This window comes from Hyperolius riggenbachi, chromosome 3 (genome assembly GCF_040937935.1).
Source record: "Hyperolius riggenbachi isolate aHypRig1 chromosome 3, aHypRig1.pri, whole genome shotgun sequence".
Lineage (NCBI taxonomy): Eukaryota > Metazoa > Chordata > Amphibia > Anura > Hyperoliidae > Hyperolius > Hyperolius riggenbachi.
Genome location: NC_090648.1, coordinates 3513280 through 3537113, shown reverse-complemented (window position 1 = coordinate 3537113; position 23834 = coordinate 3513280). Strand labels below are relative to the sequence as shown.

Here is a 23834-nt window from a genome sequence, read left to right as displayed (position 1 = left end):
AGTTAGGAATAGTGACAGGGGTCAGATGAGTAGGTAAAGTCATATTGGAAATAGGAGTATGTCGTAGTAAGCTGATATGATGGTCATTGAGTGGGAGGACTCAGCAGTAGTATGATGAGGTCATTGGAGTGGGAGGAGTCAGGAGTGGTACAATGGGTTCATTGGAGTGGGAGGAGTCAGGGGTGGTACGATGAAGTCATTGCATGGGAGGAGTCAGGAGTAGTATGTCATTGAGTGGGAGGAGTCAGTAGTATAATGGTCGAGTGGGAGGAGTCAGTAGTATGATGGTTATTTAGTGTGAGGAGTCGGGAGTGGTATAATGGTCATTAGAGTGGGAGGAGTCAAGAGTAGTATAATGGTCATTAGAGTGGGAGGAGTCAAGAGTAGTATGATGTCATTGAGTGTGAGGAGTCAGTAGTATGATAGTCATTTAGTGTGAGGAGTCAGGAGTGGTATAATGGTCATTAGTGGGAGGAGTCAGGAGTAGTATAATGGTCATTCGAGTGGGAGGAGTCAGTAGTAGAATGGTCATTAGTGGGAGGAGTCAGGAGTAGTATGATGGTCATTGGAGTGGGAGGAGTCAGGATTTAGGGGGCGGGCTTTGGCAGTGATGGTAGCATGGTGGTGATTGTAGCCGTTCTGTCCGTCTCCTCCAGGTGGATCATGCCACAAATCGCTCCCAGTTTGGGAATAAGCTGCACACGTACGGCGTCATCCAAGAGAAGCTGTCACGCATGGCGGTCCTGCAGTACGTCACTGAGGTAATCTGCTGACTGATGGCCACACACCTGCAGGCTTCCCATCCTCGATATCTGCTGAAAAACACAACAATATAGAACCCTCTGTTATTTATCTGAGCAGATCCCCTGCGGATCAGGTGTGATCTGACTGGATCCGACTGAAGGTGGTCACTAACTGTCCAATTTTTAGCGAAAAATCATGCGAGCGATCAGAAATACTGATCAGAAGAAAAATCGTTCACTACAGCATCAACGAATCAATCTTTGCTTCCTATCTTTCACAACCAACAAGAAAATCCAAATTTTGGTTTGATGAAAATCCAATTGAACGATGATTTTTATAATCGTTCATAATCGATTGTGCCCATCAACTGAGATTATTTACAACCAATCCAATCAGAATTTCTGATTGCTCGAATGATTTTTCACAAGAAATTGGACCGTTAGTGGCCACTTTTAATCCCCTGCAGATCTGACAAGATATTCTGACCTGATCCCCTGTAGATCTGACATGATCTTCTGAACAAATTCCCTGTGGATCTGATGTGATCTTCTTACCGGATCCCCTGCGGATCTGACATGATCTGAGCAGATCCTCTGCGGATCTGAAGTGATCTGAGTGTATCCCCTGTGGATCTGATGGGATCTTCTGAGCGGATCCCCTGGGGATCTGACTTGATCTGAGCAGATCCCCTACAGATCTGATGGGATCTTCTGACAGAATCCCCCTGTGGATCTGATGTGATCTTCTGAGCAGATCCCCTGTGGGTCTGATGTGATTTTCTGAGCAGATCTACTGTGGATCTGATGTGATTTTTCTGAGCAGATCCCCTGTGGATTTGGCATCTTCTGAGCGGATCCCCTGTGGATCTGACATGATCTGAGAGGATCCCCTGCAGATCTGACATGATTTTCTGAGCAGATCCCCTGTGAATTTGGCTTGACCTTCTAAGCCGATCCCCTGCAGATCTGACTGAATCCCGTGTGGATCTGGTGTGATTTTCTGAGCAGTTCCCCTGTGGATCTGATGGCATCTTCTGAGCGGATTCCCTGTGGATCTGAGTGGATCTCCTGCAGATCTGACATGATTTTCTGAGCAGATCCCCTGTGGATCTGGCTTGATCTCCTAAGCGGATTCCCTGCAGATCTGACATGATCTGACTGGATCCCGCGTGGATCTGGTGTCATTTTCTGAGCAGATCCCCTGTCGATCGAATGTGATCTTCTTACTGGATCCCCCGCTGATCTGACATGATCTTCTGACCGGATGGAACCCCTGCGCATCTGATGTGTTGGACGTAATCTGGTGCTCCTATTATTAACATGCAGACCTGATCTCCTGGGCACCAGAGGAGAAGCATGATCCTCCATTGGTCAGGCATAGCACTTCCTGAGCCCAGCCACCTGACACACCTTCAGTGATGTCACAGGAAGGCAGGTCACACAACCTGACACGCCTTCACACAGGTGACCGCAGTGATGTCACAGGAAGACCGGTGCCACACACACACACACATTCTTGGAGAAACAAATGTAATATTTATTGAAATGAGGTCACATTGTGTCATCAGTACTCTCCAGTCCTGGAGTTCTATCATGAATTCCTTGCGACTCGATCTCCTTTATCTGTATTCCTGGGGAGTGTCTTCTTTCCTTGGTGACGGGTCTGTCCCTCTGCATTCTATTGCTGATGGAGTTTACTCTTTATATGTGGACTGTAGCTGCCTGGGCACTCTAGCTTATTATATTAGAGCAGTGATGGCTAACCTTGGCACTCCAGCTGTGACAAACCTACAAATCCCATCATGCCTCTGCCTCCAGGAGTTATGCTTACAGCTGTCATAGTATTGCAGTGGCTCATGGGACTTGTAGTTCCAACACAGCTGGAGTGGCAAGGTTAACCATCTCTGTATTTGAGCATCCTCAGATCCCGGAAAGTCATGTGAGTGCTACGGTTATGTGTGTGATCGGTGCTCTCTCTCTTCCTCCAGTCTATGGCGTACATGATCAGCTCCAACATGGATTCCGGAGCGAAGGACTTCCAGATTGAAGCCGCCATCAGTAAAGTCTTTGGCTCGGTGAGAACCTGTCTGTGTGTGTGGACCACGTGTCCTGGCAGATGAGAACCTGTCTCTGTGTGTGTCCTGTGTGTGTCCTGGACCACGTGTCCTGGCAGATGAGAACCTGTCTGTGTGTGTGGACCACGTGTCCTGGCAGATGAGAACCTGTCTCTGTGTGTGGACCACGTGTCCTGGCAGATGAGAACCTGTCTGTGTGTGTGGACCACGTGTCCTGGCAGATGAGAACCTGTCTGTGTGTGTGGACCACGTGTCCTGGCAGATGAGAACCTGTCTGTGTATGTGGACCACGTGTCCTGGCAGATGAGAACCTGTCTCTGTGTGTGTGGACCACGTGTCCTGGCAGATGAGAACCTGTCTGTGTGTGTGGACCACGTGTCCTGGCAGATGAGAACCTGTCTCTGTGTGTGGACCACGTGTCCTGGCAGATGAGAACCTGTCTGTGTGTGTGGACCACGTGTCCTGGCAGATGAGAACCTGTCTGTGTGTGTGGACCACGTGTCCTGGCAGATGAGAACCTGTCTGTGTGTGAGGACCACGTGTCCTGGCAGATGAGAACCTGTCTCTGTGTGTGTGGACCACGTGTCCTGGCAGATGAGAACCTGTCTCTGTGTGTGTGGACCACGTGTCCTGGCAGATGAGAACCTGTCTCTGTGTGTGTCCTGGACCACGTGTCCTGGCAGATGAGAACCTGTCTGTGTGTGTGGACCACGTGTCCTGGCAGATGAGAACCTGTCTCTGTGTGTGTCCTGGACCACGTGTCCTGGCAGATGAGAACCTGTCTGTGTGTGTGTGGACCACGTGTCCTGGCAGATGAGAACCTGTCTGTGTGTGAGGACCACGTGTCCTGGCAGATGAGAACCTGTCTGTGTGTGAGGACCACGTGTCCTGGCAGATGAGAACCTGTCTGTGTGTGAGGACCACGTGTCCTGGCAGATGAGAACCTGTCTGTGTGTGTGGACCACGTGTCCTGGCAGATGAGAACCTGTCTGTGTATGTGGACCATGTGTCCTGGCAGATGAGAACCTGTCTCTGTGTGTGTGGACCACGTGTCCTGGCAGATGAGAACCTGTCTCTGTGTGAGGACCACGTGTCCTGGCAGATGAGAACCTGTCTGTGTGTGTGGACCACGTGTCCTGGCAGATGAGAACCTGTCTGTGTGTGTGGACCACGTGTCCTGGCAGATGAGAACCTGTCTGTGTGTGTGGACCACATGTCCTGGCAGATGAGAACCTGTCTCTGTGTGTATCCTGGACCACATGTCCTGGCAGATGAGAACCTGTCTGTGTGTGAGGACCACGTGTCCTGGCAGATGAGAACCTGTCTCTGTGTGTGTGGACCACGTGTCCTGGCAGATGAGAACCTGTCTCTGTGTGTGTCCTGGACCACATGTCCTGGCAGATGAGAACCTGTCTGTGTGTGAGGACCACGTGTCCTGGCAGATGAGAACCTGTCTGTGTGTGAGGACCACGTGTCCTGGCAGATGAGAACCTGTCTCTGTGTGTGTCCTGGACCACGTGTCCTGGCAGATGAGAACCTGTCTGTGTGTGAGGACCACGTGTCCTGGCAGATGAGAACCTGTCTGTGTGTGTGGACCACATGTCCTGGCAGATGAGAACCTGTCTCTGTGTGTGTCCTGGACCACGTGTCCTGGCAGATGAGAACCTGTCTGTGTGTGAGGACCACGTGTCCTGGCAGATGAGAACCTGTCTGTGTGTGTGGACCACGTGTCCTGGCAGATGAGAACCTGTCTCTGTGTGTGTGGACCACATGTCCTGGCAGATGAGAACCTGTCTCTGTGTGCATCACGTGTCCTGGCAGATGAGAACCTGTCTGTGTGTGAGGACCACGTGTCCTGGCAGATGAGAACCTGTCTCTGTGTGTGTGGACCACGTGTCCTGGCAGATGAGAACCTGTCTCTGTGTGTGTGGACCACGTGTCCTGGCAGATGAGAACCTGTCTGTGTGTGTGGACCACGTGTCCTGGCAGATGAGAACCTGTCTCTGTGTGTGTGGACCACGTGTCCTGGCAGATGAGAACCTGTCTGTGTGTGTGGACCACGTGTCCTGGCAGATGAGAACCTGTCTCTGTGTGTGTGGACCACGTGTCCTGGCAGATGAGAACCTGTCTGTGTGTGAGGACCACGTGTCCTGGCAGATGAGAACCTGTCTGTGTGTGTGGACCACATGTCCTGGCAGATGAGAACCTGTCTCTGTGTGTGTGGACCACATGTCCTGGCAGATGAGAACCTGTCTCTGTGTGCATCACGTGTCCTGGCAGATGAGAACCTGTCTGTGTGTGAGGACCACGTGTCCTGGCAGATGAGAACCTGTCTCTGTGTGTGTGGACCACGTGTCCTGGCAGATGAGAACCTGTCTCTGTGTGTGTGGACCACGTGTCCTGGCAGATGAGAACCTGTCTCTGTGTGTGTGGACCACGTGTCCTGGCAGATGAGAACCTGTCTGTGTGTGTGGACCACGTGTCCTGGCAGATGAGAACCTGTCTCTGTGTGAGGACCACGTGTCCTGGCAGATGAGAACCTGTCTGTGTGTGAGGACCACGTGTCCTGGCAGATGAGAACCTGTCTCTGTGTGTGTGGACCACGTGTCCTGGCAGATGAGAACCTGTCTCTGTGTGTGTGGACCACGTGTCCTGGCAGATGAGAACCTGTCTCTGTGTGTGTGGACCACGTGTCCTGGCAGATGAGAACCTGTCTGTGTGTGTGGACCACGTGTCCTGGCAGATGAGAACCTGTCTCTGTGTGAGGACCACGTGTCCTGGCAGATGAGAACCTGTCTGTGTGTGAGGACCACGTGTCCTGGCAGATGAGAACCTGTCTCTGTGTGTGTGGACCACGTGTCCTGGCAGATGAGAACCTGTCTCTGTGTGTGTCCTGTGTGTATCCTGGACCACATGTCCTGGCAGATGAGAACCTGTCTCTGTGTGTGTCCTGGACCACGTGTCCTGGCAGATGAGAACCTGTCTGTGTGAGGACCACGTGTCCTGGCAGATGAGAACCTGTCTGTGTGTGTGGACCACATGTCCTGGCAGATGAGAACCTGTCTCTGTGTGCATCACGTGTCCTGGCAGATGAGAACCTGTCTCTGTGTGTGTGGACCACGTGTCCTGGCAGATGAGAACCTGTCTGTGTGTGTGGACCACGTGTCCTGGCAGATGAGAACCTGTCTGTGTGTGTGGACCACGTGTCCTGGCAGATGAGAACCTGTCTGTGTGTGTGGACCACGTGTCCTGGCAGATGAGAACCTGTCTGTGTATGTGGACCATGTGTCCTGGCAGATGAGAACCTGTCTCTGTGTGTGTGGACCACGTGTCCTGGCAGATGAGAACCTGTCTGTGTGTGTGGACCACGTGTCCTGGCAGATGAGAACCTGTCTGTGTGTGTGGACCACGTGTCCTGGCAGATGAGAACCTGTCTGTGTGTGTGGACCACGTGTCCTGGCAGATGAGAACCTGTCTGTGTGTGTGTGGACCACGTGTCCTGGCAGATGAGAACCTGTCTGTGTGTGTGGACCACGTGTCCTGGCAGAGTCCGTGCTTCTGTGGTTATCCTGTGTTGTGAGTTCCTGATATCCGTACTGCGTCTCACAATCTCTCCTCTGCTTGTAGGAGGCAGCCTGGGTTGTGACTGATGAATGTATCCAGATCCTGGGCGGCACTGGCTTTATGAAGGTGAGTCCCTGATGCCCACTTACACTCATTACTTTACTTACAGCTGCTGGAAGATGATCGATTGCTGCTAAAGTGGTGCTGGGAGGGGATAGACATGTTGCTTGCTCTGGTGGTGGGTGCTGGGAGAGGATGGACATGATGCTGCTCTGGTGGTGGGTGTTGGGAGAGGATGGACATGTTGCTGCTCTGGTTGTGGGTGTTGGGAGAGGATGGACATGATGCTGCTCTAGTGGGGGGTGCTGGGAGAGGATGGACATGTTGCTGCTCTGGTTGTGGGTGTTGGGAGAGGATGGACATGTTGCTGCTCTAGTGGGGGGTGCTGGGAGAGGATGGACATGTTGCTGCTCTGGTTGTGGGTGTTGGGAGAGGATGGACATGTTGCTGCTCTAGTGGGGGGTGCTGGGAGAGGATGGACATGTTGCTGCTCTGGTGGTGGGTGTTGGGAGAGGATGGACATGTTGCTGCTCTGGTGGTGGGTGTTGGGAGAGGATGGACATGTTGCTGCTCCAGTGGTGGGTGTTGGGAGAGGATGGACATGTTGCTGCTCTGGTGGTGGGTGCTGGGAGAGGATGGACATGTTGCTGCTCTGGTGGGGGGTGTTGGGAGAGGATGGACATGTTGTTGCTCTGGTGGTGGGTGCTGGGAGAGGATGGACATGTTGCTTGCTCTGGTTGTGGGTGCTGGGAGAGGATGGACATGTTGCTGCTCTGGTGGGGGGTGTTGGGAGAGGATGGACATGTTGCTGCTCTGGTGGTGGGTGCTGGGAGAGGATGGACATGTTGCTGCTCTGGTGGTGGGTGCTGGGAGAGGATGGACATGTTGCTGCTCTGGTGGGGGGTGTTGGGAGAGGATGGACATGTTGCTGCTCTGGTGGTGGGTGCTGGGAGAGGATGGACATGTTGCTGCTCTGGTGGTGGGTACTGGGAGAGGATGGACATGTTGCTGCTCTGGTGGTGTCTGCTGGGAGAGGATGGACATGTTGCTTGCTCTGGTTGTGGGTGCTGGGAGAGGATGGACATGTTGCTGCTCTGGTGGGGGGTGTTGGGAGAGGATGGACATGTTGCTGCTCTGGTGGTGGGTGTTGGGAGAGGATGGACATGTTGCTGCTCCAGTGGTGGGTGTTGGGAGAGGATGGACATGTTGCTGCTCCAGTGGTGGGTGTTGGGAGAGGATGGACATGTTGCTGCTCTGGTGGTGTGTGTTGGGAGAGGATGGACATGTTGCTGCTCCGGTGGTGGGTGCTGGGAGAGGATGGACATGTTGCTGCTCTGGTGGGGGGTGTTGGGAGAGGATGGACATGTTGCTGCTCTGGTGGTGGGTGTTGGGAGAGGATGGACATGTTGCTGCTCTGGTGGTGGGTGTTGGGAGAGGATGGACATGTTGCTGCTCTGGTGGTGGGTGCTGGGAGAGGATGGACATGTTGCTGCTCTGGTGGTGGGTGCTGGGAGAGGATGGACATGTTGCTTCTCTGGTGGTGGGTGCTGGGAGAGGATGGACATGTTGCTGCTCTGGTGGTGGGTGCTGGGAGAGGATGGACATGTTGCTGCTCTGGTGGTGGGTGTTGGGAGAGGATGGACATGATGCTGCTCTGGTTGTGGGTGTTGGGAGAGGATGGACATGATGCTTGCTCTGGTGGTGGGTGTTGGGAGAGGATGGACATGTTGCTTGCTCTGGTGGTGGGTGTTGGGAGAGGATGGACATGTTGCTGCTCTGGTGGTGGGTGTTGGGAGAGGATGGACATGATGCTGCTCTGGTGGTGGGTGTTGGGAGAGGATGGACATGTTGCTGCTCTGGTGGTGGGTGTTGGGAGAGGATGGACATGTTGCTGCTCTGGTGGTGGGTGCTGGGAGAGGATGGACATGTTGCTGCTCTGGTGGGGGGTGTTGGGAGAGGATGGACATGTTGCTGCTCTGGTGGTGGGTGTTGGGAGAGGATGGACATGTTGCTGCTCTGGTGGTGGGTGTTGGGAGAGGATGGACATGTTGCTGCTCTGGTGGTGGGTGCTGGGAGAGGATGGACATGTTGCTGCTCTGGTGGTGGGTGCTGGGAGAGGATGGACATGTTGCTTCTCTGGTGGTGGGTGCTGGGAGAGGATGGACATGTTGCTGCTCTGGTGGTGGGTGCTGGGAGAGGATGGACATGTTGCTGCTCTGGTGGTGGGTGTTGGGAGAGGATGGACATGTTGCTGCTCTGGTGGTGGGTGTTGGGAGAGGATGGACATGATGCTTGCTCTGGTGGTGGGTGTTGGGAGAGGATGGACATGTTGCTTGCTCTGGTGGTGGGTGTTGGGAGAGGATGGACATGTTGCTGCTCTGGTGGTGGGTGTTGGGAGAGGATGGACATGTTGCTGCTCTGGTGGTGGGTGTTGGGAGAGGATGGACATGATGCTGCTCTGGTGGTGGGTGTTGGGAGAGGATGGACATGTTGCTCCTCTGGTGGTGGGTGTTGGGAGAGGATGGACATGTTGCTGCTCTGGTGGTGGGTGTTGGGAGAGGATGGACATGATGCTTGCTCTGGTGGTGGGTGTTGGGAGAGGATGGACATGTTGCTTGCTCTGGTGGTGGGTGTTGGGAGAGGATGGACATGTTGCTTGCTCTGGTGGTGGGTGTTGGGAGAGGATGGACATGTTGCTGCTCTGGTGGTGGGTGTTGGGAGAGGATGGACATGTTGCTGCTCTGGTGGTGGGTGTTGGGAGAGGATGGACATGATGCTTGCTCTGGTGGTGGGTGTTGGGAGAGGATGGACATGTTGCTTGCTCTGGTGGTGGGTGTTGGGAGAGGATGGACATGTTGCTGCTCTGGTGGTGGGTGTTGGGAGAGGATGGACATGTTGCTGCTCTGGTGGTGGGTGTTGGGAGAGGATGGACATGATGCTTGCTCTGGTGGTGGGTGTTGGGAGAGGATGGACATGTTGCTTGCTCTGGTGGTGGGTGTTGGGAGAGGATGGACATGTTGCTGCTCTGGTGGTGGGTGTTGGGAGAGGATGGACATGTTGCTGCTCTGGTGGTGGGTGTTGGGAGAGGATGGACATGATGCTGCTCTGGTGGTGGGTGTTGGGAGAGGATGGACATGATGCTGCTCTGGTGGTGGGTGTTGGGAGAGGATGGACATGATGCTGCTCTGGTGGTGGGTGTTGGGAGAGGATGGACATGTTGCTGCTCTGGTGGTGGGTGCTGGGAGAGGATGGACATGTTGCTGCTCTGGTGGTGGGTGCTGGGAGAGGATGGACATGATGCTGGGAGAGGATGGACATGATGCTGCTCCAGTGGTGGATGTTGGGAGAGGATGGACATGTTGCTTGCTCCGGTGGTGGATGCTGGGAGAGGATGGACATGTTGCGTCTGTCAGCATCCTTCTTTCTCCGCACGTCTCCTCAGTGCTCTCCTGTCTTTTCAGGATACGGGAGTTGAGCGCGTTCTGCGAGATTTGCGTATCTTCAGAATCTTTGAAGGAGCCAATGATATCCTCAGGCTGTTTGTTGCCCTCCAGGGACTGCAGGTACTTCATTGTTCTGCCCTCTGCTACCTTCTCCTGTCTGTCACCTCATCATCCCCCATGTGTCTCATCATGACTTCCTCAGCAGTTCCTCTGTCCACTTTCCAGTCTCTTTATGGTAATTCTCCCCCGCTGAGCAGATCACTCTTCTAGAATGTCTGTATAATACACACTGGCCAATCTCACTCCGTAATCTCTCCATTCACAGGGTGCTGGCAAAGAGCTGAAATCCCTCCAGAAAGCCATAAGCCGACCACTAAGCAATTCCCAGCTGCTGCTGACAGAGGGGGTGCGAAGAGCCCGCAGGTGAGGAGTTGGGGGCTAGGGAGAGACATGGGCAACACACACCATGGGGACCATGGGTGATGAGAGAGGTTGGGGTGCTGAGGACCCACAAGTGATCAGCAGTGGATTGAGATCCAGGGAGGTGGAGGCAAGTCTAAGCTAAACAGTTGGGCCCATGCTTACTGCTGCTCTGAAATTGACAGGAGTACCCACAGCAGGTGTTAGTCTAGGAAGGGGTGGGTGGTATGGAGATCCTGGGTGGGGGGGATACAGGAAGTGTAATTGGCAGGAGTACCCACAGCAGGTGTTAGTCTAGGAAGGGGTGGATGGTATGGAGATCCTGGGTGGGGGGATACAGGAAGGGGAATTGGCAGGAGCACCCACAGCAGGTGGTGGTCTAGGAAGGGGTGGGTGGTATGGAGATCCTGGGGGGAATACAGGAAGGGGAATTGGCAGGAGTACCCACAGCAGGTGTTGGTCTAGGAAGGGGTGGGTGGTATGGAGATCCTGGGGGGGGGGGGGGGGGATACAGGAAGGGGAATTGGCAGGAGTACCCACAGCAAGGGGTGGGTGGTATGGAGATCCTGGGGGGAATACAGGAAGGGGAATTGGCAGGAGTACCCACAGCAGGTGTTGGTCTAGGAAGGGGTGGGTGGTATGGAGATCCTGGGGGGGGGGGGGGATACAGGAAGGGGAATTGGCAGGAGTACCCACAGCAGGTGTTGATCAAGGAAGGGGGGGATGGTATGGAGATCCTGGGGGGAATAAAGGAAGGGGAATTGGCAGGAGTACCTACAGCAGGTGGTGGTCTAGGAAGGGGTGGATGGTATGGAGATCCTGGGTGGGGGGGAGATACAGGAAGGGGAATTGGCAGGAGCACCCACAGCAGGTGGTGGTCTAGGAAGGGGTGGATGGTATGGAGATCCTGGGTGGGGGGGAGATACAGGAAGGGGAATTGGCAGGAGTACCCACAGCAGGTGGTGGTCTAGGAAGGGGTGGATGGTATGGAGATCCTGGGTGGGGGGGAGATACAGGAAGGGGAATTGGCAGGAGTACCCACAGCAGGTGTTGGTCTAGGAAGGGGTGGGTGGTATGGAGATCCTGGTTGGGGGGGGGGGGGGATACAGGAAGGGGAATTGGCAGGAGTACCCACAGCAGGTGGTGGTCTAGGAAGGGGTGGATGGTATGGAGATCCTGGGTGGGGGGGAGATACAGGAAGGGGAATTGGCAGGAGTACCCACAGCAGGTGGTGGTCTAGGAAGGGGTGGGTGGTATGGAGATCCCGGGGGGGGGGGGGGGGAATACAGGAAGCAGAGTTGCAGGAGCACCCACAGCTGGAGTCTGAGTCAGAGCCTGCGCTCCATTCCGTATGCTTGATGGACAGGAGCTCTATTCTCTTCAGGTGGGAGGTGCAGTCTGGAGAGGGGAGGGCTGTCTGGACAGGCTCATGAAGTGTATTTCCTCTGGGGGGGGGGGGTGGAGTCCATGTCAGAGCCTGCACTTCATTCCTTACGCTTGGTGGACAGGAGCTCTAGTCTATTTGGGAGGGAGGTGCCGTGTGGAGGGCTTGCTGGACAAGCTCATGAGGTGTAATTCCTGTGCGGGAGGAGGGTGCAGTGTGGAGAGGGGAGGGCTGGCTGGACAGGCTCATGAAGTGTAAATCCTTTGGGGGGGAGGGAGGTGCAGTCTGGAGAGGGGAGGGCTGGCTGGACAGGCTCATGAAGTGTAATTCCTCTGGCAGGAGAGCTGGCCTGGGCACTGGACTCACACTGAAGGGGCACGTCCATCCAGAAGTGGAGAAGAGCGCACAGCTGGTAAGTGAGAGTATAAGAAGGAGGCGGAGCCCCCTGGCTTCCATCTTGTCATGTGATCTGTGTATGACCAGCCTCTCTCTGGTTTCAGGCTGTAGCGGCTCTGGAAGACTTTGGTTTGGCGGTGGAAGATGTTCTCATGAAGTATGGAAACAAGGTTGTAGGTAGGCTTGACTCGGACATCTCCCCGTGGGTGGCTCCCAGTTTCGTGGGGCTGTATGCAGCTCACCTGTACAATGTACTCTTTCAGCTTCTTTACTCTTTAATGACTGACTACTTGTACTCCTTACAAAGGGTAAAATGGGATTTATTAGCAAAAACACATCTGTACAAGTTATAGCATAGGAAATCTATAGAAGTGCTTGCTGAGAGTAAGGAAAAGCTGGGGGCATTCTAACAGGGCTGTGGAGTCGGTGCAAAAATCATCCAACTCCGACGACTCAGTGTATGAAACCTCCGACTCCAGGTACCCAAAATGACTCCGGGCCAGATTTATCAAGAGTGTCTGAGACAAAACGCTGGTAGGTTTGTAGAACTCCGTGCAGAACTGTCTCCGGCACCTTAAGAAGCCACTAGATGGTGCTGTTTCCTTCCTGAACTGTTCTAAGTGAGGAGGAGCTAGTACAGTGTCTCAGAAAAACCAACACAACAGTGGATGACTTGGTTATTTATCTGGGACACCAGCAGCCCAGGCTGTAATTACTCTCCTAAACTTCCATTCTTAAAGAGACACTGAAGCGGAAAAAAAATATGATGACTTGGTTGTGTAGTATGGATAATTACGAGAATTTTAGTAGCAAAGAAAATATTCTAATATTTTTATTTTCAGTTATATAGTGTTTTTTATAACATTGTATCATTCTCTAATATACTCAGCAGTCTAAATGGGTTCAAAAGTTCACTAGCCTGCTCTGAACAATCTTCCCTGCAGAGGGAAAAAATATACATTGGCCTCGATTCATAAAGCATTCCCGCATTCGGAAATGCTGAAAACTGCTCACTTTACCGACCACACAGCAAAATCTGAATTCATAAAGGCTTTTTCCGCATGAAAAGCCGACATTCGCGAGCAGAGTGATCAATCACCGCCTTGCGCGGTGATTATCATAACAAAAGTAACAAGTAGTCAATTCATAAAGATTAGAGGTAGCGGTATGCGGACGGGGATTACCGCTACCTCTGATGTGGCGAGAAGCGTGCGGAATACATTGCAGTGAATGGGACAGACCTTCCAAGCAGCTGCAGAGAGAACACCGCACGGAGGGATTCCGCCTGCTTCTCCTGTTTCCGCATGTCTCCCGACAGCCTTACGCCTCCCTACAGCGGAGTATCTCCGCACGCCTGTCACAACTAGCTAAATTTTTATGAATGACCACCCTGAAGGCGGAAATACCGACAGCGGTGTTTCCCCGCTCGACGTTACCTTCCCGACAGCACTTTTATGAATCGAGGCCATTGTCTTTTAAAGCTTATTATCTCAAGTCTCTGGCAGAGTTTTCTGCGACTTTGAAAGTCGTGGAGCTCAAAGGCTAATTTGCATAGATAACTTGAGTTTCTTAGCTCTTCCCTTACTGGAAAAAAGTGTCTCTGCTGCTAATGTTTTTTTCCTTCGCTGCACTACACATACAAATCATTATATCATATATTTTTTTTCGCTTCAGTGTCTCTTTAAATAATCCCGATGTCTGCGCTGTCTTTTACACACATTTTTAAAATGCTCTAACCAGTCAATTCTCCACCTACTCGTCAGCAATTCCCCTCCTTCTCTTAAACAAATAAACATCACCAGGGTGAAGGGGAGTTCACCTCAGTAACAAATTAGTGTGGGGAGATGGCAGTAAATTAAAAAGGAAGCTATGAGGTGTCAGGGTTAAGAAGTGTTATCAGCCACTTCTTATTCAGGGACAGTTCTGCGCTGTTCTTAATCTAAGGAAAACTCTCAGAACTGCTGCAATCTCCCTTCACTTAAAGAGACACTTAAGCCAAAAAAAAAAAAAAAGAGAGTTTTACTCACCTGGGGCTTCTACCAGCCCCCTGCAGCAGTCCTGTGCCCTTGCAGCCACTCACTAATCCTCTGGTCCGCCGCTGCCAGCTAGTTTCGTTTTTGCCGACAGGCCCATCAGGACTGGCCACGCGTAGCTTCTTCAGCATTCCTGACTGGGATTAGCGCTATTGCGGGCCGCAACGCGTACAAAAATACGTGTTGCCGCATTACGCACGCATAGATATGCGGCAACTCATATTTTTGTACGCGTTGCGGCCCGCAATAGCGCTAATTAGTCGGGAATGCGGAAAAAGCTACGCATGGCCAGTCCTGACGGGCCTGTCGGCAAAAACGGAACTAGCTGGCAGCGGCAGACCAGAGGATTAGTGAGCGGCTGCGAGGGCACAGGACTGCTGCAGGGGGCTGGTAGAAGCCCCAGGTGAGTAAAACTCGTTTTTTAATTTTTTTTTCTGACTTAAGGTTCACTTTAAGAAAGCATTGGGGAGCTTCTTAACCACTTCCCGACCGCCATATTGACAATTGGCGGCCGGGAAGTGGACCCTGCAAGGACCGCCGTATTGACAAATGGCGGCGGTCCTTGTAGGGGCATGGGCGGAGCGATCGCGTCATCCGTGACGCGATCCTCCGCCGGCGCCTGTCTCCGCTCACCTGCCGCAACATCCTGCCGGCCATACAGAAGCGCCGGCGGGATGTTAACCCGATGATCGCCGCTTACAAAGTGTATAATACACTTTGTAATGTTTACAAAGTGTATTATACAGGCTGCCTCCTGCCCTGGTGGTCCCAGTGTCCGAGGGACCACCAGGGCAGGCTGCAGCCACCCTAGTCTGCACCAAGCACACTGATTTCCCCCCCCCCCCCTGCCCCCTGATCGCCCACAGCACTCCTCAGACCCCCCCCTGCCCACCCCCCAGACCCATGTTTACACCCAATCACCCCCCTAATCACCCATCAATCACTCCCTGTCACTATCTGTCAACGCTATTTTTTTTTTAGCCTCCCCCCCCCCCTGGTCCCTGCTCCCTCCTGATCACCCCCCACCCCTCAGATTCTCCCCAGACCCCCCCCCCATGTGCTATATGCATCTATCCCCCCTGATCACCTGTCAATCACCCATCAATCACCCCCTGTCACTGCCACCCATCAATCAGCCCCTAACCTGCCCCTTGCAGGCAATCTGATCACCCACCCACACCAATAGATCGCCCGCAGATCCGACATCAGATCACCACCCAAGCGCAGTGTTTACATCTATTGTCTCCTCTAAACACCCACTAATTACCCATCAATCACCCCCTATCACCACCTGTCACTGTTACCCATCAGATCAGACCCTAATCTGCCCCTTGCGGGCACCCAATCACCCGCCTACACGCTCAGATTGCCCTCAGACCCCCCTTATCAATTCGCCAGGGCATTTTTTACATCTGTCCTTCCCTGTAATAACCCACTGATCACCCATCAATCACCCCCTGTCACTGCCACCCATCAATCACCCCCTGTCACTGCCACCCATCAATCAGCCCCTAACCTGCCCCTTGCGGGCAATCTGATCACCCATCCACACCAATAGATCGCCCGCAGATCCGACATCAGATCACCTCCCAAGTGCAGTGTTTACATCTGTTATCTCCTCCAAACACCCACTAATTACCCATCAATCACCCCCTGTCACTGCTACCCATCAGATTAGACCCCTATCTGCCCCTAGGGCACTCAATCACCCGCTCAGACCCCAGCCCTGATCACCTCGCCAGTGCATTGCTTGCATCTGTTCCAACCTCTAATCACACCTTGAGACACCCATCAATCACCTCCTGTCACCCCCTAGCACACCTACCCATCAGATCAGGCCCTAATTTGCCCCGTGTGGGCTCCTGATCACTCGGCCAAACCCTCAGATCCCCCTGAGACCCCCTTCCGATCACCTCCCCAGTGCATTGATTGCATCTATTTTCCCCTCTAACCACCCCCTGAGACACCCATCAATCACCTCCTGTCACCCGCTAGCACTCCTATCCATCAGATCAGGCCCAATACAACCTGTCATCTAAAAGGCCACCCTGCTTATGACCGGTTCCACAAAATGTGCCCCCTCATAGACCACCTGTCATCAAAATTTTCAGATGCTTATACCCCTGAACAGTCATTTTGAGACATTTGGTTTCCAGACTACTCACGGTTTTGGGCCTGTAAAATGCCAGGGCAGTATAGGAACCCCAGAAACGGACCCCATTTTAGAAAAAAGACACCCCAAGGTATTCTGTTAGGTGTATGACGAGTTCATAGAAGATTTTATTTTTTGTCAAAAGTTAGCGGAAATTGATTTTTATTGTTTTTTTTCACAAAGTGTCATTTTTCACTAACTTGTGACAAAAAATAAAATCTTCTATGAACTCACCATACTCCTAACGGAATACCTTGGGGTGTCTTCTTTCTAAAATGGGGTCATTTGCAGGGTTCCTATACTGCCCTGGCATTTTAGGGGCCCTAAACCGTGAGGAGTAGTCTACAAAACAAATGCCTCAAAATGACCTGTGAATAGGACATTGGGCCCCTTAGCGCACCTAGGCTGCAAAAAAGTGTCACATGTGGTATCGCCGTACTCAGGAAAAGTAGTATAATGTGTTTTGGGGTGTATTTTTACACATACCCATGCTGGGTGGGAGAAATCTCTCTGTAAATGGATAATTGTGTGTAAAAAAAAATCAAAAGATTGACATTTACAGAGATATTTCTCCCACCCAGCATGGGTATGTGTAAAAATACACCCCAAAACACATTATACTACTTCTCCTGAGTACGGCAATACCACATGTGTGGCACTTTTTTACACCCTAAGTGCGCTAAGGGGCCCAAAGTCCAATGAGTACCTTTAGGATTTCACAGGTCATTTTGCGACATTGTTGGTTTCAAGACTACTCCTCACGGTTTAGGGCCCCTAAAATGCCAGGGCAGTATAGGAACCCCACAAATGACCCCATTCTAGAAAGAAGACACCCAAAGGTATTCCGTTAGGAGTATGGTGAGTTCATAGAAGATTTATTTTTTGTCACAAGTTAGCGGAAAATGACACTTTGTGAAAAAAAAACAATTAAAATCAATTTCCGCTAACTTGTGACAAAAATAAAATCTTCTATGAACTCACCATACTCCTAACGGAATACCTTGGGGTGTCTTCTTTCTAAAATGGGGTCACTTGTGGGCTTCCTATACTGCCCTGGCATTTTAGGGGCCCTAAACCGCGAGGAGTAGTCTTGAAACCAACAATGTCGCAAAATGACCTGTGAAATCCTAAAGGTACTCATTGGACTTTGGGCCCCTTAGCGCAGTTAGGGTGCAAAAAAGTGCCACACGTAGTATCGCCGTACTCGGGAGAAGTAGTACAATGTGTTTTGGGGTGCATTTTTACACATACCCATGCTGGGTGGGAGAAATATCTCTGTAAATGGACAATTGTGTGTAAAAAAAAAAAAAATCACAAGATTGTCATTTACAGAGATATTTCTCCCACCCAGCATGGGTATGTGTAAAAATACACCCCAAAACACAATATACTACTTCTCCCGAGTACGGCGATACCACATGTGTGGCACTTTTTTGCACCCTAACTGCGCTAAGGGGCCCAAAGTCCAAAAAGCACCTTTAGGCTTTACAGGGGTGCTTACAATTAGGCACCCCCCAAAATGCCAGGACAGTAAACACACCCCACAAATGACCCCATTTTGGAAAGTAGACACTTCAAGGTATTCAGAGAGGGGCATGGTAAATCCGTGGCAGATTTCATTTTTTTTTTGTCGCAAGTTAGACGAAATGGAAACTTTTTTTTTTTTGTCACAAAGTGTCATTTTCCGCTTACTTGTGACAAAAAATATCTTCTATGAACTCACCATGCCTCTCAGTGAATACTTTGGGATGTCTTCTTTCCAAAATGGGGTCCTTTGTGGGGTATTTATACTATCCTGGAATTCTAGCCCCTCATGAAACATGACAGGTGCTCAGAAAAGTCATAGATGCTTGAAAATGGGAAAATTCACTTTTTGCACCATAGTTTGTAAATGCTATAACTTTTACCCAAACCAATAAATATAGGCTGAATGGGTTTTTTTTCATCAAAAACATGTTTGTCCACATTTTTCGCACTGCATGTATACAGAAATGTTACTTTATTTGAAAAATGTCAGCACAGAAAGTTAAAAAAAAATTTTTTTTGCCAAAATTCATGTCTTTTTTGATGAATATAATAAAAAGTGAAAATCGCAGCAGCAATCAAATAGCACCAAAAGAAAGCTTTATTAGTGACAAGAAAAGGAGCCAAAATTCATTTAGGTGGTAGGTTGTATGAGCGAGCAATAAACCGTGAAAGCTGCCGTGGTCTGAATGGAAAAAAAGTGCCTGGTCCTTAAAGAAAACCTGAACTGAAAATTAAAAGTCAAAATAAGCATACACAAGTCATACTTACCTTCCATGTAGTCTACTCCTCAATCTCTTTCTCCTCTCCTGCATCCTGTTTGTTCACTGTGATCAAGGGAATTTTCCGTCCTCCATTTTGAAAATGGCCATTACCCATAGCAGCTTCCTGGTCAGCACACAGTTAAACTGTAACATCGCCCACTTGAGCCATAGGGAAACGTGGACATTACCTGGTACATCCGTTTTCCTCTCAGCTATAACTGACAGCAACTGATATTTTACTGACAGCAACTGATATATTTCAGATCTGACAAAATATTGTCAGAACTGGAAGGGATCATTGTCAGAAGAAAATGGTGAGCTTCTGAGAGGAACTGATGGCAAGGTAACTATGTAATGTTCATTTGAAGTTACCTCATGTGTTTATTTTAAATATTTTTACTCAGTACAGGTTCTCTTTAAGGGGGTTAAAGCCCACGGTCCTCAAGTGGTTAACAATGTGCAGAACAGTTCCCCCTGCTGGAAAGGACAGTTTAACCACTTGCCGACCGCCCACAGCCCATGGGCGGCGGCGGCAAAGTGGATGCCTTAAGGACCGCAATACGCCTTAGGGCGTTGCGTCCTTTTCCTATGCCGGGGGAGCGATCGCATCATTGATGACGCGCGCTTCCCCCGGCAACTGGCTCCGCCCACCCGCCGTAACATCCCGCCGGCCATACGGAAGCGCCGGCGGGATGTTAACCCCGCGATCGCCGCTACAAAGTGTATAATACACTTTGTAATGTATACAAAGTGTATTATACAGGCTGCCTCCTGCCCTGGTGGTCCCAGTGTCGGAGGGACCACCAGGGCAGGCTGCAGCCACCCTAGTCTGCAACCAAACACACTGATCTGCCCCCCCCGCCCACTGATCGCCCACAGCACCCCTCAGACCCCCCCCCCTGCCCACCCCCCAGACCCCTGTTTGCACCCAATCACCCCCCTAATAACCCATCAATCACTCCCTGTCACTATCTATCAACGCTATTTTTTTTTACTCTCCCCCCCTGCCCCCTCCTGATCACCCCCCCACCCCTCAGATTCTCCCCAGGACCCCCCCCCCCTAGACCCCCCCCCCCCCTGTGTACTGTATGCATCTATCCCCCCTGATAACCTGTCAATCACCCGTCAATCACCCATCAATCACCCATCAATCACCCATCAATCACCCCCTGTCACTGCCACCCAACAATCAGCCCCTAACCTGCCCCTTGCGGGCAATCTGATCACCCACCCACACCAATAGATCGCCCGCAGATCCGACATCAGATCACCTCCCAAATCCATTGTTTACATCTATTCTTTCCTCTAAACACCCACTAATTACCCATCAGTCACCCATCAATCACCCCCTATCACCACCTGTCACTTTTACCTATCAGATCAGACCCTAATCTGCCCCTTGCGGGCACCCAATCACCCGCCAACACGCTCAGATTGCCCTCTGACCCCCCCTTATCAATTTGCCAGTGCATTAATTACATCTGTTCTTCCCTGTAATAACCCACTGATCACCTGTCAATCACCTGCCAATCACTTATCACCCATCAATCACCCCGTCACCCCCTGTCACTGCCACCCATCAATCAGCCCCTAACCTGCCCCTTGCGGGCAATCTGATCACCCACCCACACCAATAGATCGCCCGCAGATCCGACATCAGATCACCTCCCAAATCCATTGTTTACATCTATTCTCTCCTCTAAACACCCACTAATTACCCATCAATCACCCCCTATCACCACCTGTCACTGTTACCTATCAGATCAGACCCTAATCTGCCCCTTGCGGGCACCCAATCACCCGCCAACACGCTCAGATTGCCCTCTGACCCCCCCTTATCAATTTGCCAGTGCATTAATTACATCTGTTCTTCCCTGTAATAACCCACTGATCACCTGTCAATCACCTGCCAATCACCTATCACCCATCAATCACCCCCTGTCACTGCCACCCATCAATCAGCCCCTAACCTGCCCCTTGCGGGCAATTTGATCACCCACCCACACCAATAAATCGCCCGCAGATCCGACATCAGATCACCTCCCAAATCCATTGTTTACATCTATTCTCTCCTCTAAACACCCACTAATTACCCATCAATCACCCCCTATCACCACCTGTCACTGTTACCTATCAGATCAGACCCTAATCTGCCCCTTGCGGGCACCCAATCACCCGCCAACACGCTCAGATTGCCCTCTGACCCCCCCCCTTATCAATTTGCCAGTGCATTAATTACATCTGTTCTTCCCTGTAATAACCCACTGATCACCTGTCAATCACCTGCCAATCACCTATCACTCATCAATCACCCCCTGTCACTGCCACCCATCAATCAGCCCCTAACCTGCCCCTTGCGGGCAATCTGATCACCCACCCACACCATCCGATCGCCTGCAGACCCGCAGTCAGATCACCTCCCAAGTGCATTGCATCTGTTCTCTCCTCTAAACACCCACTAATTACCCATCAATCACCCCCTGTCACTGCTACCCATCAGATTAGACCCCCATCTGCCCCTAGGGCACCCAATCACCCGCCCACACCCTCAGACCCCAGCCCTGATCACCTCGCCATTGCATTACTTGCATCTATTCCCCCCACTAATCACACCTTGAGACACCCATCAATCACCTCCTGTCACTACCTGTCACCCCCTAGCACACCTACCCATCAGATCAGGCCCTAATTTGCCCCGTGTGGGCTCCTGATCACTCGGCCAAACCCTCAGATCCCCCTCAGACCCCCTTCTGATCACCTCCCCAGTGCATTGAGTGCATCTATTTTCCCCTCTAATCACCCCCTGAGACACCCATCAATCACCTCCTGTCACCCGCTAGCACTCCTATCCATCAGATCAGGCCCAATACAACCTGTCATCTAAAAGGCCACCCTGCTTATGACCGGTTCCACAAAATTCGGCCCCTCATAGACCACCTGTCATCAAAATTTGCAGATGCTTATACCCCTGAACAGTCATTTTGAGACATTTGGTTTCCAGACTACTCACGGTTTTGGGCCCGTAAAATGCCAGGGCGGTATAGGAACCCCACAAGTGACCCCATTTTAGAAAAAAGACACCCCAAGGTATTCTGTTAGGTGTATGACGAGTTCATAGAAGATTTTATTTTTTGTCAAAGGTTAGCGGAAATTGATTTTTATTGGGTTTTTTTCACAAAGTGTCATTTTTCACTAACTTGTGACTAAAAATAAAATCTTCGATGACCTCGCCATACACCTAACGGAATACCTTGGGGTGTCTTCTTTCTAAAATGGGGTCACTTGTGGGGTTCCTATACTGCCCTGGCATTTTAGGGGCCCTAAACCGTGAGGAGTAGTCTAGAAAACAAATGCCTCAAAATGACCTGTGAATAGGACGTTGGGCCCCTTAGCGCACCTAGGCTGCAAAAAAAGTGCCACACATGTGGTATCGCCGTACTCAGGAGAAGTAGTATAATGTGTTTTGGGGTGTATTTTTACACATACCCATGCTGGGTGGGAGAAATCTCTCTGTAAATGGACAATTGTGTGTAAAAAAAATCAAACAATTGTCATGTACAGAGATATTTCTACCACCCAGCATGGGTATGTGTAAAAATACACCACAAAACACATTATACTACTTCTCCTGAGTACGGCGGTACCACATGTGTGGCACTTTTTTACACCCTAAGTGCGCTAAGAGGCCCAACGTCCTATGAGTACCTTTAGGATTTCACAGGTCATTTTGCGACATTTAGTTTCAAGACTACTCCTCGCGGTTTAGGGCCCCTAAAATGCCAGGGCAGTATAGGAACCCCACAAATGACCCCATTCTAGAAAGGAGACACCCAAAGGTATTCCGTTAGGAGTATGGTGAGTTCATAGAAGATTTTATTTTTTGTCACAAGTTAGCGGAATATGACACTTTGTGAAGAAAAACCATTCAAATCCATTTCCGCTAACTTGTGGCAAAAAATAAAATCTTCTATGAACTCACCATACTCCTAACGGAATACCTTGGGGTGTCTTCTTTGTAAAATGGGGTCATTAGTGGGGTTCCTATACTGCCCTGGCATTTTAGGGGCCCTAAACCGTGAGGAGTAGTCTTGAAACAAAAATGACCTGTGAAATCCTAAAGGTACTCATTGGACTTTGGGCCCTTTAGCGCAGTTAGGGTGCAAAAAAGTGCCACACATGTGGTATTGCCGTACTCGGGAGAAGTAGTATAATGTGTTTTGGGGTGTATTTTTACACATACCCATGCTGGGTGGGAGAAATACCTCTGTAAATGACAATCTTTTGATTTTTTTACACACAATTGTCCATTTACAGAGTTATTTCTCCCACCCAGCATGGGTATGTGTAAAAATACACCCCAAAACACATTGTACTACTTCTCCCGAGTACGGAGATACCACATGTGTGGCACTTTTTTGCACCCTAACTGCGCTAAAGGGCCCAAAGTCCAATGCGTACCTTTAGGATTTCACAGGTCATTTTGAGAAATTTCGTTTCAAGACTACTCCTCACAGTTTAGGGCCCCTAAAATGCCAGGGCAGTATAGGAACCCCACAAATGACCCCATTTTAGAAAGAAGACACCCCAAGGTATTCCGTTAGTAGTATGGCGAGTTCATAGAAGATTTTATTTTTTGTCACAAGTTTGTGAAAAAACACAATTAAAATCAATTTCCGCTAACTTGTGACAAAAAATAAAATCTTCTATGAACTCACCATACTCCTAACGGAATACCTTGGGGTGTCTTCTTTCTAAAATGGGGTCATTTGTGGGGTTCCTATACTGCCCTGGCATTTTAGGGGCCTTAAACCGTGAGGAGTAGTCTTGAAACGAAATTTCTCAAAATGACCTGTGAAATCCTAAAGGTACTCATTGGACTTTGGGCCCTTTAGCGCAGTTAGGGTGCAAAAAAGTGCCACACATATGGTATCGCCGTACTCAGGAGAAGTAGTATAATGTGTTTTGTGGTGTATTTTTACACATACCCATGCTGAGTGGGAGAAAGATCTCTGTAAATGGACAATTGTGTGTAAAAAAAATTAACAAATTGTCATTTACAGAGATATTTCTCCCACCCAGCATGGGTATGTGTAAAAATACACCCCAAAACACATTATACTACTTCTCCTGAGTACGGCAATACCACATGTGTGGCACTTTTTTGCAGCCTAACTGCGCTAAGGGGTCCAAAGTCCAATGAGCACCTTTAGGCTTTACAGGGGTGCTTACAATTTAGCACCCCCCAAAATGTCAGGACAGTAAACACACCCCACAAA

At 50.7% G+C, this 23834-nt stretch overlaps 1 protein-coding gene across 1 annotated transcript in view; it reads left to right on the top strand.

Annotated features, from left to right (window-relative positions):
* The window catches only part of ACADVL (acyl-CoA dehydrogenase very long chain), a 73102-nt gene that overhangs the window by 37345 nt on the left and 11923 nt on the right, over positions 1–23834 (top strand). Inside the window, exons 10-16 of the mRNA XM_068271940.1 lie at positions 657–761; positions 2732–2818; positions 6446–6508; positions 9904–10005; positions 10211–10308; positions 12029–12101; positions 12190–12262. Of these exons, the coding sequence (XP_068128041.1) occupies positions 657–761; positions 2732–2818; positions 6446–6508; positions 9904–10005; positions 10211–10308; positions 12029–12101; positions 12190–12262 (601 nt within the window). The remainder of the gene's footprint in view (positions 1–656; positions 762–2731; positions 2819–6445; positions 6509–9903; positions 10006–10210; positions 10309–12028; positions 12102–12189; positions 12263–23834) is intronic.